Source organism: Orbilia oligospora (assembly GCF_000225545.1).
Source record: "Orbilia oligospora ATCC 24927 unplaced genomic scaffold scaffold00043, whole genome shotgun sequence".
Lineage (NCBI taxonomy): Eukaryota > Fungi > Ascomycota > Orbiliomycetes > Orbiliales > Orbiliaceae > Orbilia > Orbilia oligospora.
The window spans coordinates 1,576,543-1,590,335 of NW_011645600.1; the positions used below are offsets into that span (position 1 = coordinate 1,576,543).

General features: G+C 46.7%; 2 protein-coding genes across 2 annotated transcripts; one reads left to right on the plus strand and one right to left on the minus strand.

The window, feature by feature from the left end:
• Nucleotides 1-13: 13 nt before the first annotated feature.
• AOL_s00043g474 (uncharacterized protein) lies at nucleotides 14-2,009 on the minus strand (the record flags this gene model as incomplete). The annotated part of the gene is made up of 4 exons (XM_011120960.1): nucleotides 14-1,451; nucleotides 1,517-1,579; nucleotides 1,661-1,803; nucleotides 1,920-2,009. The coding sequence occupies 4 exons, from the start codon at nucleotides 2,007-2,009 to the stop codon at nucleotides 14-16; spliced, it is 1,734 nt and encodes a 577-aa protein (XP_011119262.1).
• A 4,661-nt stretch (nucleotides 2,010-6,670) lies between these two features.
• On the plus strand, nucleotides 6,671-11,291 carry AOL_s00043g475 (uncharacterized protein; the record flags this gene model as incomplete). Its single annotated transcript, XM_011120961.1, has 2 exons — nucleotides 6,671-8,381; nucleotides 8,443-11,291. The coding sequence occupies 2 exons, from the start codon at nucleotides 6,671-6,673 to the stop codon at nucleotides 11,289-11,291; spliced, it is 4,560 nt and encodes a 1,519-aa protein (XP_011119263.1).
• Between the last annotated feature and the right edge of the window lie 2,502 nt (nucleotides 11,292-13,793).

A 13,793-nucleotide genomic window follows, 5' to 3' on the forward strand; every position in this document is an offset into this window, starting at 1 on the left:
CCACAAAGAGGCACTAAGCTTCAACAGCTGGGGAGCCCCTTGCCTTCCGCTCCTTCTTTCTCCTCTTCTCCAACTTCCGGTTCTCCCTTCGTAAATTCTTCTTAAACACCTCCTTCAGTATATTCTCGACTCTCCACTCCTCAATCATCCTCAGATCCTTCTTGTGCTGTGCCAAATTTACCGACCTTTCCACATCTTCCGGATTCATGACTCGAACCTCGGAGTCGTCGGATTTGAGGATGGTCTTCGGCCAGACCAATCCGTAAATTTTGGAGTGCCGTTCGCAACGAGGACAACATCGCGGAATATGGTTAAGAAACCGAAAATCGTCTTCGTTTTTGTAGATGAACGGGACATTGCAATTGGGATTTTGGCAAATGCATCGCATTTCCATCTTCGGGTCAATGAAGGTGTGCTCGACGAGATGATCATTTGGCCAGCGAATCCCTTCGGGGACCTGCGGAAGAGAGAGGGGGTCGGGATTGATGGGCTTCGGCGGAATTTCGATGGCCGCAAACCACTTGTATTTCCCATTGAGGATCTCCATGTCTGTATCGGAGTAGACGGTGAGATCGCTCTCGTAACCGTCATCATTGGCAGAAGCTGTCAGCTGAACATCCTCGGCGAGGGCGGTTGTGAGGTCCGGGGTAGTCTCAACGGAGACTGGGGTAAGCAGACTGACCCCCATTGGGTCAGTCTTGCTTGTTTCCAATGGTGGGACAACCAACACGATCCCGGCTATGGGCTGTGGGGTATCGGCTGGTTCCAACGGAGTGACAGCTGGTGTCACCTCCGTGGTAACCGTGGCCAGGAAATTTGGCGCCGGCGGCGAGCTTGCTTTTGGTGAGGCGTCATCGCCCGTGCTAAGGGCTGGGGTTGGTAGGGACTTTCTGGCCCGCTTCTTCGCGCGGCCAGCATAGTCATCCTCGTCCTTGGCCTCCTCGTATGCTCGCTTACTAGGGGTAATGTTGGCCATATACCCCACACTCTTCGCCCACCCACCCCTCATCTCCCTCTCACAGGTATGGCACAGACACTCGGCATTCTTGTAGCCGAAGTAGTCGTCGGAATAGTAGACCGTCAGCTCCTCACCGGGCTCAATATCCCGGAGGGCCTTGAACATTACCGTGCTCTTGCTGGCACTCTGGAATCGGCAATTTGGCGAACAATCATGGTTCACGAATCGGGCGGGACCCAGGAATATCTGGGCCCCGGCCTTTCGTGAACTATGAATGATCGAGAAATCCCGATTCGAGGCTTCGTTGAATTCGGCTTCTTCTTCCTTGGTCATCGTGACCATGACGCCGGAGAGGTATCTGATGGTATCCCCCTTCGGAATGGGGACCCGAGCGAGGACACTAGCCTCATGGGTCTTCAGCGTATACCGATTGGTGGTGGTGACCTCATATGTCGCGTCCGGGTGGTATATCTCCACATATCGCTTTACGTGCCTATGTATATGTTTTCGCGATTAGTCGAGGAGCCTAATTGATCCATCCGATGCAGAGGTGCCTACTTTATGAAGTCTGCCTTTTCCTCGGGTCGGAGCTTCTGACAGAATTTTTGAATGCCATCGATCCTGTCATACAAATTAGCCAATCTGTTCTCCTTTTGGTTTAGATTCCTAGAAGGTCTAGGAAAAGATAGAAAATTTGCATACTGAAGCAGCCTATCCGTTGCCGCCTGAACGTTTCGCCCGACGCAAACATTGGTGCGAATGATATCCCCAACCAATTTGTCCTTAATAGTTCGATTCGACTGGTACCTAGGGTGAACCTTCCGAATAGTTGTCCAATAATAAAGCTACCACAAAGCGACCATGTTAGCGATGTTTATGCGACGAATAATCGGTAAATTGTAGTTGTTTGTTTTGAAGGCGCGCGAGAATTACAGGGGACAATTGGAAGGGGAAGAAGTACTTTATCAACGAGAACGTCTGTTAAAATATCGTCAAAACTGGAGAGAAGACGGAGCGTAAGCGCGTACGGCTTTTTAGATTTTGTAGGCATCATCGAAGATATGGGTGGGTAGTTTTGGTGGAGTGAGCGATACGATGGGGAGGTGATGGTGGTTGTGGTTTGTTGATGTCGAGGGAAGTGTTGATGTTGATGTTCACCTGGGACACCAAGCCAGAATCAACCTTCAGACGACCATATCAAATTCGACTGAAAACTGCGACAACAGATGGAAGACAGCGGAAGAAAAATGTTGGGACCACGGGATGTTGGTGTTTGAGTTATGATATCGACTGGTGAGTATTGGTGAGTTTGGTGGTTAGTAGTTGGAAGTTGAGAAGGTTGAAAGGTTGGTGAAGGTTGGAAGGTCGAGGTAGCGAATTAATGGGAGGGAGAATAACAATAAATGTTTAACAGGACCACAGGCATATCATACTAACTGTAACTAGTCTCAAGACCACCTGCAGGATAACAGCCAACCCCGACCTGAAACGGGTAGATTTAAAACAGAACAGTCAAGTTGTAGACTGCAGATTGTCAATGTTGAAATGCACAGTTACAGTATATATAAGATAAACCAAAATATACAAACTATTCGCACAAAGTACATATAAATAGGAGAGAGAAAAGGGGGTCAACGTTGGCACAATATGGGAATTCGATTCCAAGTGAGGGGATGCTCAAGGACCAAATGTTCCTGAATATCCATTTCTAACTAAAGCAGCTGTTCGAAGTATACCAAATAATACTGTAGCCTGTCCTATCATGGATCAGTCGATCGCCTAGCCGAAGGTTGCCATTGCATTGCATTGCTAGCTAGAATGCGAATGCGCTATGCAGTCGCGGGAAGGGTTGAATTCTCAAGGTTGAGAACAGAATCTGACGGATTGAGGACCCGAGTGATCTCAAACTCTGTGTATTTTCCATTTTGGGAGCATGATGATTATCAATAAAAACAATCATATATGTCACTGTATATCCAAGTATACATACTTTATATATGGTATCGTCTGGCTCTCGGGTGGTTCGTATGTTAATCTTTATAGCTAGCTCTTTTGACATGTAGATCTCACACTAGGTCCAATTTGAGGGCTCTCGTGCATGTGTCTTGCATGCCATGGCCAACGACGCGATGTCGACTTCGATCGACAGCGGCTGAATCGATCCAAATATAATCCGCGAATCAGCTACCAGATGGCGCAGCGCGGCGCCATTGCATTGCCAGTGCTTGTAATGTATAGGCAGGATATATAAATATCTATGTATACATCTGCAGTACACATTTCTGGGAAACGAAGCGATCTGACAATGCAAAACCTAGCCGTACCTGATGCATGGTGGTCTGGCGCTGGAGAGATGTTGCCTGATCGTCGCTACACATAGCATCTGTCGGGTTAGCCACTAGAACAGGGATGGAACATGTCTTTCGGATACTAGCTTTTGCAAATTTTGTTGCGATCCTCTGGGAGGGAGGCAACGGTGGCTAAGGTGGATCCGGAGTGGTGAGACTGCCTGTGTGACCTGTAATATAATCCGTCTAGGGGTGTCGGTCAGCGCTCGTCGACAACTGGACTGGGGGTGCCGCCATATGGACCAAACCCAACAGAATCGGATCATCCACTCGATCCGGCCCAGACACCGGTATATGCCTCCAAGTTAACTGAGTTTTCTTGGGGAGATGGACCTCGATATCATGCAGGTACATGGGTTCAAATGGCGACATGCACTCACCTGTCACCGGAAATGTGAAGAACTTTCGAAATAGCCATTGCATGGTGATGCATTTGAGATCACATAAACTTTTTTCGGCTGATATCCCTAATCCAAGTTGGTGTTCTCCGGACCGCGCGATCGATTGAAAACGATAGTTCTCCCCCAACCAGAAATTTGAAACCTGCCAATGAACACAGCTTGCTGGGGTGGACTTGGTTGCATATCTGCCGCTGTTCGGGTCGACCGGATAGGTCCTTAGTAGGCCATGAGGTGCATGAAATGCATGCGCTGGCTGCGGGGTTTGGACAGAGCGACCAACGTTGGTTAAGAATTAATATATTCATGGCAAGATCCGAGGAATTAGCACTTTGCTTTTTGGTATATCTCGTATCTTGTATCTTTCAATATCGTATGCAAATATTATCAGGATATCTAAAGATTGCAATTGTAGTATCTCATTCAGATAATATAACAGGGCCAGCCACCTAGATACCTAGTTAACTTAGCGATGCAATGTGTGTAATATGCGAACACGATATTACCGGATATCAGTAGATTTGAGCGCTCAATGTAAGGGTATCGTACGGGTTCTAGTTTGCCAGCCAGCCACAGGAGTTTTGCCGGGACCGACACCATGGCAGGTGTGGATGCAGCCACGAGATACGACGAAACATCTAGGCGGCGGGGCGTTCAGTTCCGGAAGCCGTCTGAGGAAGCTACCATAATATTATACCCTGCCGGGCTGACAGTATCAACGGCCGCGAAGGCCGCGAAGCTTAAGGACTGGGCGACATGAAGGGACTTTCTTCTTTTGGGGGGCGGTTCTTGGTATACCGGTAAGTAAGCTAGGTAGTAGGTATAGCCTCGAAGAAGAGTACCTGGTGGTGAGGTGGATATTACTTCTTACAGGCCACTGTCCTCCTTACCCCTCTTGCATTTACCAATACCAAGATACCACCACCACGACCACCACCACGACCACTACCTCAGCTGTTATATCATACTACCAGTATCCAGCTAGTATACTCCTGGAAGCCTAAAGATGGAGAGGCATTGATTGCGGTTTATACTATACGCATATATACTGCAGTACTGCTTGCATGCATGGGCTTATATAAGTAAGTAGGTGTAGTAGCTAATAGCTCAGACCTCCAGCTCACTCAGCTCACACGATAATACTTCTTTTTCATCCCCCCCTCCCCGATACTTACAGTATTTTCGGCTGGTCTTTTCTCTCGATTGATATTATATTATATGATAACTAATATATTTAAGATATCTAAGATATCAGATATATAAGACAGACACACGCTCAGCGTCGGACATAGATTATTACTACAACCATTCGATATCCCAACAAACTGAAGGATTCAAGTAAGTACCTGGTACATGTATAAGTACCTACATACCTCCTACGTATGCCTACTATATATTTTTTTATTTAAAAAAAAGGTACTCTCCGAGTTCAATTTCCTAGAAACCCACCTGGCTGGCCAGGCAGTTCGAGCGGTTCGAGCGGTTCTCCAGCGTTCCGAGACGGACATCGAACGAGGAACGAGGAACGGGAAGCGAGAGGTCACTTCACCGCACTGCTCATGTAGCAGATTAGTAGTGTCATAACATGATACCTACTCTTTCTCGAGGCCAAGTGAACTGAATTTAAAGTGAATGAGGGTGGTGTGAGTGCAAGTGAAGTTTGAGAGTGTCTGTCCGTGAGAGTCTCTCTCTCTCTCTTTCTCTCTTGTTACCTGTTGTCCCCCACTCTTATAAATTATATTATAACATGCATCGGATCTTCTCCCTTTGATGGATCCCGTCTACGCAATCCTTTTCTTGGACCTGCCCTTGATATCCTAAGAAAAGTCCATACATACCTGGTTCGCCTCTTTTACTTTTGTTTTGTTCTATTATTATTTTTTCTTTTTAAAATTTAAATTTGACTGTTGGCTCTCTCTTTTTTTTTTCTATCAGGCTGGCTGAAGGCTAATTTTGGCCGCAGCTGGCGTATTACTCCTTTCACCTCAACTAACTCGGGCCAAACGCACGCAGCTAAACGACATCCTCATTCCATCATCCAACCATCCATCAACCACCCATCAACCACCTGCCATCCACCTGCCATCCACCTGCATTCGCATTCACTTCATCTGCACCTTCTGCACATTCATCTTCCCATCAAACTAATCAATCGGATTAAATCGAATCAAATCGAATCGAATTAACCAACCGTTCAATCGTGTGTGCTTGCACATGCAGGCTACTTACCTGTCCTTCGCTCTCCGTCGGGCATTTTAATCCTAGCGCAGTGCCATCCCTCGTGTTCGTTCCATCCGGTCGCCGTTCAACTAGGTAGTTAGGTCAGAAGTACCCTCCGCGATTCAAGCCGCCATGCGATTATTGCCTTGCTTCGTCTCTGCCTTCTTCTCCTTCTCCAGCTTCAGCTTCAGCTCGTCACCGTCAGATTGATTGACATCTTCTCAACCTTTTCCGATATCCGTGAGCCGGCCTCCGACTACCTCTACTATCACTGTCATCATTGTCATCATCAACTGTCGACACACTCGTTCACAATCTACTATTACTCTTACTGCCACCACCACCACCGCTACCACTACCTCGCGAATTAATTAATTATTACTGTACCATATCTGCTTTTTCTTGAATTGTCCGGCATTTTGCGAGCCTATCCCTTTCTGCTTCCGGTTTAGCATCCATTATTCGCGGCCCTCATATCTCATCCTATCGATACCATTCACTACTTGGTTCACTACATACAAGCTTGATTATTACCACACTGGAAATTTCTATACTTCTATCCTCCGATCGAAAAAACAAAAAACAAAAACAACTCTCGTAACATCTGTCACGTTCTGCAGCATTCCGGGTCGCACAATTATTTCGATCATTACTTTTTTTCCCTCTCCCTGCCTTGTATACCTCGTATACAAACCATTGGCATCACCTAGTCGGTTTTGCAACTGCCATAAAGGGTAGTTTTCACGATGACCGGCCTATCTTGGAGACTTCGACCGGCGAACAGTAAGAAAGACGGTAGTTTGAGACGACAAAGTGTGGACGTGGGGGCTCTGTTTAGGCAACAGGAAAGTAATGCTTCGACTGCGAATGTCAACGAGTCTGAAGCAATAACGGCTGCTCCCCAAGAACCACGACCTCCCACGCCGAAGAGCATCACCACCCAAGAAACCGCGTCGCGAGTCTCTACGTCGACTGTTCGGCCGCGGCCTAGGAAGTCTGAGGAACGAACAAGATCGAATAGGTTCTCCATCTTGAAGTTTCGCAATGCTTCCGACCCAGCATTAGGATCGAAAGCTAGGGCTCATGAGGAAATCCCACCGCTGCCAGACCCGCCTCGGACCCCAACTATCATCACAACAGCCCCGACATTTGATATTGCCGCTGCGCCTCCTCTTCCACAAACCAAATCAACTGGTGACATTACAGAACTTAGGACTGGTTCCGCTACGGGATCGCGTACCAACCTCTCTGCAACATTAATCGCACAGTCTGCATCGATAAGTCGAGAACAGTCGGTATCACCTGCTCCTCGGCCAGCTTCTGCACCACGTCGGGAATCGTCGAAAAGGAACATCGGGAGCAACCCGTCTGGTCGAGCGAGTAGAGTTACGTTTGACGAGCCGGAGAGAACCTATCCGAATAATGGATCTACACAAAGTTTTGCTCCACCTCCATACGACGAACATGGTCTCCCGATTCCACAACCACGGCTGTCCGAATCTTCTCGATCTGAAGCCAGTTCCGCGGATATGGTTGTCACTACAACGACGACGACCCATACCGTCTCCACAACGTCAACTTTCTTTCGATTCTCTAGGCGCAAAAAGGATACGCCGTTGTTCCCTCTACCGCCAAAGGTATCTCACACAGAGCCTAGAGTAAGCACAGATGCAATAGGCGGTGGTGCATCTAGTTCGAATGTTTCCGTTCGTTCGCGCCCGTCGAATACGCTCTCTTCGGCCCCTGCCACTCCTCGGCGAGTACCTACGTCTGATGGAATGCCCATTCCTGCTACAAGTGCCCTGGCAGCCTCCGTACTAGGTACGATGGGAGGCTCGGCGACTTTGGCGCGTGCTAATTCTACAGCCTCAACCCATTCACTACGATCTACTACCTCTAGTCCTTTGGCGCCTCAAACCCGGTACAATAGGGCGAGGAGTTCGACGGCTGGTTCAATGGATAGGTCTCCAGCAGATAGCACTCGGACGAGCATGGCTGTTGGTCGAAATAGTTTTTCGAGGCTGTTCTCATCGAGATCTAGGCAGAATAGTGAGGCCAATCTCCCCGGGATGCCGACGCGAACAACATCGCCCGCCCCTTACCTTGCTCGTGCTTCAACTTCTCATCCAAACTCAATGGCAGTTTCTCGGGAGAAGTTAATAATACCGGAGAGATTGGACGACGACACACCAGACCAGTATCTAAGAAAACTGGAGGAGGCTGTCAATAAAAGCGTAGTAGCCAGCCTGCTAAGCAAAACTGATGATGCATTCCATGTAGAAGTACTGAAGCAGTATATGAGCACTTTCAATTTCTATCGGGATCCGATGGACATGGCATTACGAAAGCTATTGATGGAGGTCGAATTGCCAAAGGAGACTCAACAAATTGACAGAGTTTTGCAAGCATTTGCGGATCGATATCATGAATGCAACCCCTTGATATATTCTTCGAGTGGTGCGTTACTATTTGCCTTGCGATTGGCGCAAATTGCGGTAAACTAACTACGATTTAATAGAAAACGCTTACTTCATTGCCTTCTCGTTGCTCATCTTGCACACTGACGTCTTCAACAAGAACAACAAGCACAAGATGCAGAAACCTGATTACGTCAAGAACACCAGTGGGGAAGGAATTACCTCTGACATTTTGGAGTACTTCTATGACAACATCAGTTACACGCCATTTATTCATGTTGAAGATGATCTTGACATCAATGGCGAGAAGATCCTTTCGCACATGCCCAGACGAAATATGCTAACCAAGGCGAACACTGACTTGAAAAAGGCGAGGGAGCCTGTGGATCCATACACATTGATCATTGACAATAAGATGGACATATTACGCCCATCATTGTCTGACGTTCTCATGGTGGATGATCCGTACAGCTACCTTGGGACGACTCACACGATGAATATGAAAGAGCTCCACGAGTCATTCTTCAGGAGCTCTGTGCTTCAAATCGTGTCTGCGAGGTCGCGGCCAGATGCATTTTTAAACCCAGCCACCGCCCAAAATCCCCAAGATGCCAGTCCCGGTGTCGTGGAGATTAAAGTTACAAAAATAGGTCTTTTGTGGAGGAAGGACCCAAAGAAGAAGAAGACCAGAAGCCCTTGGCAAGAATGGGGTGCACTGCTCACCGGATCCCAGCTTTACTTCTTCAAGAATGTGAGCTGGGTCAAGAATCTAATGTCACAGTACGAACAGCACGTGAAAGCCGGCAACGTGGGAATCATCCCATGCGTATTCACGCCACCGCTATTAGAATTTAATCCCGACTCTATGCTCTCCACCGACGACACAGTCGCCCTTCTCGACCGCACTTACAAAAAACATAAAAACGCTTTTATGTTTGTTCGCCATGGTGGATTTCAGGAGTACTTTCTTGCAGATAATGAGGCCGAGATGAACGACTGGCTCTCGAAGCTCAACTACGCCGCCGCCTTCCGAACGGCAGGCGTACGTATGAGAGGAGTTGTAGGTGGACATTACGATGGCCAGCGCAGTAGAGGCATTCGCAGGATGGATTCGACTAACACCAAGTCTGTGCAGACCGCGTCCGGGGAGGTGTCCATTGTTTCTGGGAGAATAGATCCCCAGCTCGCAGCACAAATCGCTGCTGCTCGACGTCAAGTCATTGATCGAAAGATCCACGATTCGAATATGAAGTTGAAGGATGCGTTAGACCAGCTAGCTATGCTGTTGAGGAATGCACATCATCTCAAACTTTTGACTCCAATCCAGCCAAAAACTAGAGATGCTGTTATCCTCGCTGCAGGAAGTCTAAATGCAAAGCTCCAGTGGGTCCGTGTGGATATTTGGCGGCTCAGATGTCACCGCGATATTCTGGAGTTGGATCTTGAGGAAGAACGAAGGTCGGCAAAGGATAAGCTCAGGAGACTAACGTTATTGCAGACCCCGCCCGAGACGCCAGCTCGTGGAAGCAAATCGCCGAGCCTTGCAGAATCTCCACTCTCTGCTAAAAGCACGCCGACTCAAGCTACTGTCAACGCTTCATTCAACAAGCCGCTCTTCGAAAATGAGATCGTTAGGCAGTCTACCAGAACAACGACGATTAGTAGGACGGCATCGCAATCTACGGCACGACCATCTACATTAGGATCCCATCAAGGCTGGGAGATAGGACAGCTGCCATTTGAGCTTAAGAGGGGATCCGTCGTCAGTGATATCAACGGCGATATCGACCTTAGCCAGCTTGGGGAGCCATATATAACCAATACGGAATCTCGTGAGTATGTCAGTATTACAACTAGCAATTCCAACGAAGAAATACCACGACGGCCAAGCAATGGGTCTGTTATTTCGCAACAAGCGATTGTACAGGCTATTAAACCAGGCGGGGATCCCGAATCCGAGTTCCTAGAGCAGATTACAGCCAAAGATGAAAAAGGAAAGGAAGTGGAGGATTCTGCTAGTCATCGAGAAAAGAAGGACAAGGAGAAGGAGAGAAAAGATGAGAAGGACAAGGTCCGACGGTCTTTACACCGCACCCTCCGTGAAGGATCTCAAGTCATCCAACTGCCACACCACCGATCTCGCAAAGGGAAGGACGGAAACCCGCAAGGTGAGAAGGTCGATGGTGAGGTCGATGGCGAAAAGAAGGAGAGCGAAGGCTTAGCTCGAGGTGCCGGTAGTTTCACGGTCCATGGCAAGAAGGCTAGTGTTATCACATTCGGAAGCGATTGGCACACCATCCCCGCTGAGGATAGGCTTAAGCGTCATAGGAGCGCCGCTAGCACTTCTTTGCCTTCTGCTGTACAGGGTGTAGTCGGAGATCGTGTTCTTGACGCCTCGAGTCTTGGAAGGGTTACTGTCACGGAGACTAGCACTGGGGATAACTCCGATAATGAGGATAGCGGATCCGGGAGCGGTGCTACGAGCATTAGCAGGAGTCAGCTGAGCCGTGGATCCAGCGCTGTTAGCGGCCGTTTGGCAGTTGTGAACCCAGATAATGAAGGAGAAGGGACCGGTGCAACAGAAGAAAAGGAGATTAACGATGGGGAAATCAGTATCATGACAGCATCGGCGGTCACGGACGATGATATGTCGAGTTTCATCCCCGATGCAATCACTAGCCCTGCGCTCTCTGATGCTACTATCACACATTTTGGAGATACTGAAAGTTCGTTGACAACTACCAGCCGTGAAGCAGAGGCGGTAGTTGTCGAGATTGCTAAGGAGAGCGACGAGAAGAATATTGAGGAGGTCATTGTTTTGATTAATTCGCAAAGGAACCTCAACGACCTACCGACTACCGCTGATGATATTCTGGCAAAGCCAGAACCTTCAGTAATGGTTGGGGCGTCATTGGATGCAGGCAAGCCAGACGAGGAGCTAAATAAGTAGAAAGGTGATTCTTTTGATTTTAATTGTTTGTAGTTAGAGCTTGGGCTGGCGTTGGAGGGCTTCTTTTTCATTCCTAACTACTACTTACGTTATTCTTTGTCATTCGTCTTCGTCTTTCCTATCAGCTCTCACTTCGGTTTGGATTCATTATCTTCTTGATGACTTTGATCGGATAAAAAAAATTTCCTTTTCATTTCGTCCGTTTAGCTTTTGAGCAAAAGTAGCGACGTAGCGAGTCCTTCTTTCTTCTTCTTCTTCTTCTTCTTCTTCTTCTTTTTGTATTTTACCTGAGGATTGCAGATTATTGTGGATTATTCAATCGCTATTGGAGGATTCGGGGAGATCAGAATTAAAATTGGAATTGAGGTGGTACTAAATATATCCGGAACTTATGGTTGCACCTCGTAATGGTTTTATTCCCCTAATACGATTTCTAAAGATGCAACTTGGTGAAGATTCCCGAAAGGAGTCCTCGATATCGATATCGATATCCTGATATTATGGAATCTGCGTCAGAAATGATATACATCAGATAAACTTTTATGGTGGTGACTCGTTAATTATAGTTTTAATTATAGTTTAAAATATTAATTTAATTTAGTTCACTATAGTCCCGTTCTTATCTAGATCTAGTAGGTCCCTTAGTGCCTATACCTAGCTTCCTTTCCTCTTAGGGCCTGTAACCGTCGAGTCTAGTTAATCATCGATTTCCTAATCTCTGGCAGTCCGAGTGTAATTCTGTCATACTCTAAGCTCCACTCCTTTTATTACTACTATAAGTGCTCTTTGACAATAACCGAAAAGTGGCGGGTTCTTATGGCGATATTTTAATTTAACCCAAAAATACAATCTCGTAACGAGACTTTTGTTCAAAAATCAGTGGTTACGTCGATTTTTAATTTTTTTGCGTTGTTCCATCCAAAAATACAACAACCCAACCAAATTGGGATATAGTTCGTGGAAGCTGCTTACTTACCTATCTAAATTTATATGTAGTTAGAATATAGACCTGGGGTATAGCTAGGTAGGTAGGTAAGTAATTTCAAGGTAGCACATCCGCATAAGCTTACACGCAGGGTAAAAGCCTAATGCAAGGGAAAAAAGGGAAGGGGAAGGGGAAGGGAACCAACGTGGCCAACGGTTTGCTCTTGGATAGTTAGTATTCGTTTTGTGTAACCCACTTCCCAATTGGACGGTATTATATTATATAACATGCACTTCTTAAGTTAAGTAAGTACTTACTTGTTTTTCTTACTGTTACATTTTTTCCTTTTGTAATGTAACGGGTGGTACGGTCAGGCGCTTATGGTTTCCTGTGGAAAGCCGATCCCTGACATCATATATGCATGACTATAACCTAGTTGTGGGCTGTATGACGAAACTTGGTTAGGTAGCTGTTTATGGGTGTGCACTGGTTCTTACAGGCTTGAGGCTTGAGGCTTAGAATACATCTTTTTTTTTTTGTTACGCCTTAATTTTGATGGTGTAGTGAACGTAGCTTATTTCAACGCGATTTAGTTTATTAGATCTTTAAAAAATCAATTTCCTTAGCTCGAAGAAATGGGATAGTTCCAAACGCATACATAGTATCTTAATTGGTATTATAACATCATCTTTGAAGATTTTGGACTCCCTCGAGTGGTACACCGTACTGCCTTGGCCTTGGAGGAGCCGCATTCATTCTGGCCGATCAATCGCACGAAGCGAAGGAGGATTGGAGTAAATAAGACGTCGGCCAAGCTTTTTTCCCTTTTCTAAAAGCCGGATCTGCAGACACCGGGACCATATGTATACCGGATAGGACCTGAGGCTTAGGCGTTAATTAATTCAGGCTCTTCCCGCTTTTTTATATGTTCGTCGCAATGATCGGAGCTTAATACATTCGTGTTTTGGGGGAGGGATTCGGCAGCTGAGAATACGAACTCTTCTGGGGGTTTTTTGAGGAATAATCGGCGTACGAAGTTCAGGATCTTGTTAAATTTCGTAACGTTGTGATACTTGTGCTTGTTTAACGGTGAGAAATGGTAAGCTTCTCTAGACGGATAACCGGAAAATGGGGTTGAATTGACGGTACGAGGTACGGATATAGGCCTTTGAATACATATATTCGTATTGAGGCCGGGTTCATGTATGTGTCATCTGTAGACCTATATATTGGACAGACTTCTTCCAATTCTCGAGATAGTTTGAGTAAAGAAGTCAGTCCAGTCAATTGCAATTCCTTCAATCTAAAGACTTATATCATCCTTTTTTTTCTCCTATCCTGAGAATTCATTTTTTCGATAATACCTATACTTAAATAATTACCAACAAAACACTTAACCACAATGCGAACCATAATTATCACATCAATCTTCCTCCTCTCCTCCCTCGCATCCGCCTGCAACGGCCCTCGCGAACCCGGCTCGAACCCAAATTGTATGGGCGGGAACTACCCCGAATGCGTTCGTCTAAGGAACGTACTTTGCACCGGCACCTGCTGGAACCAACCCGCCGGGGAGT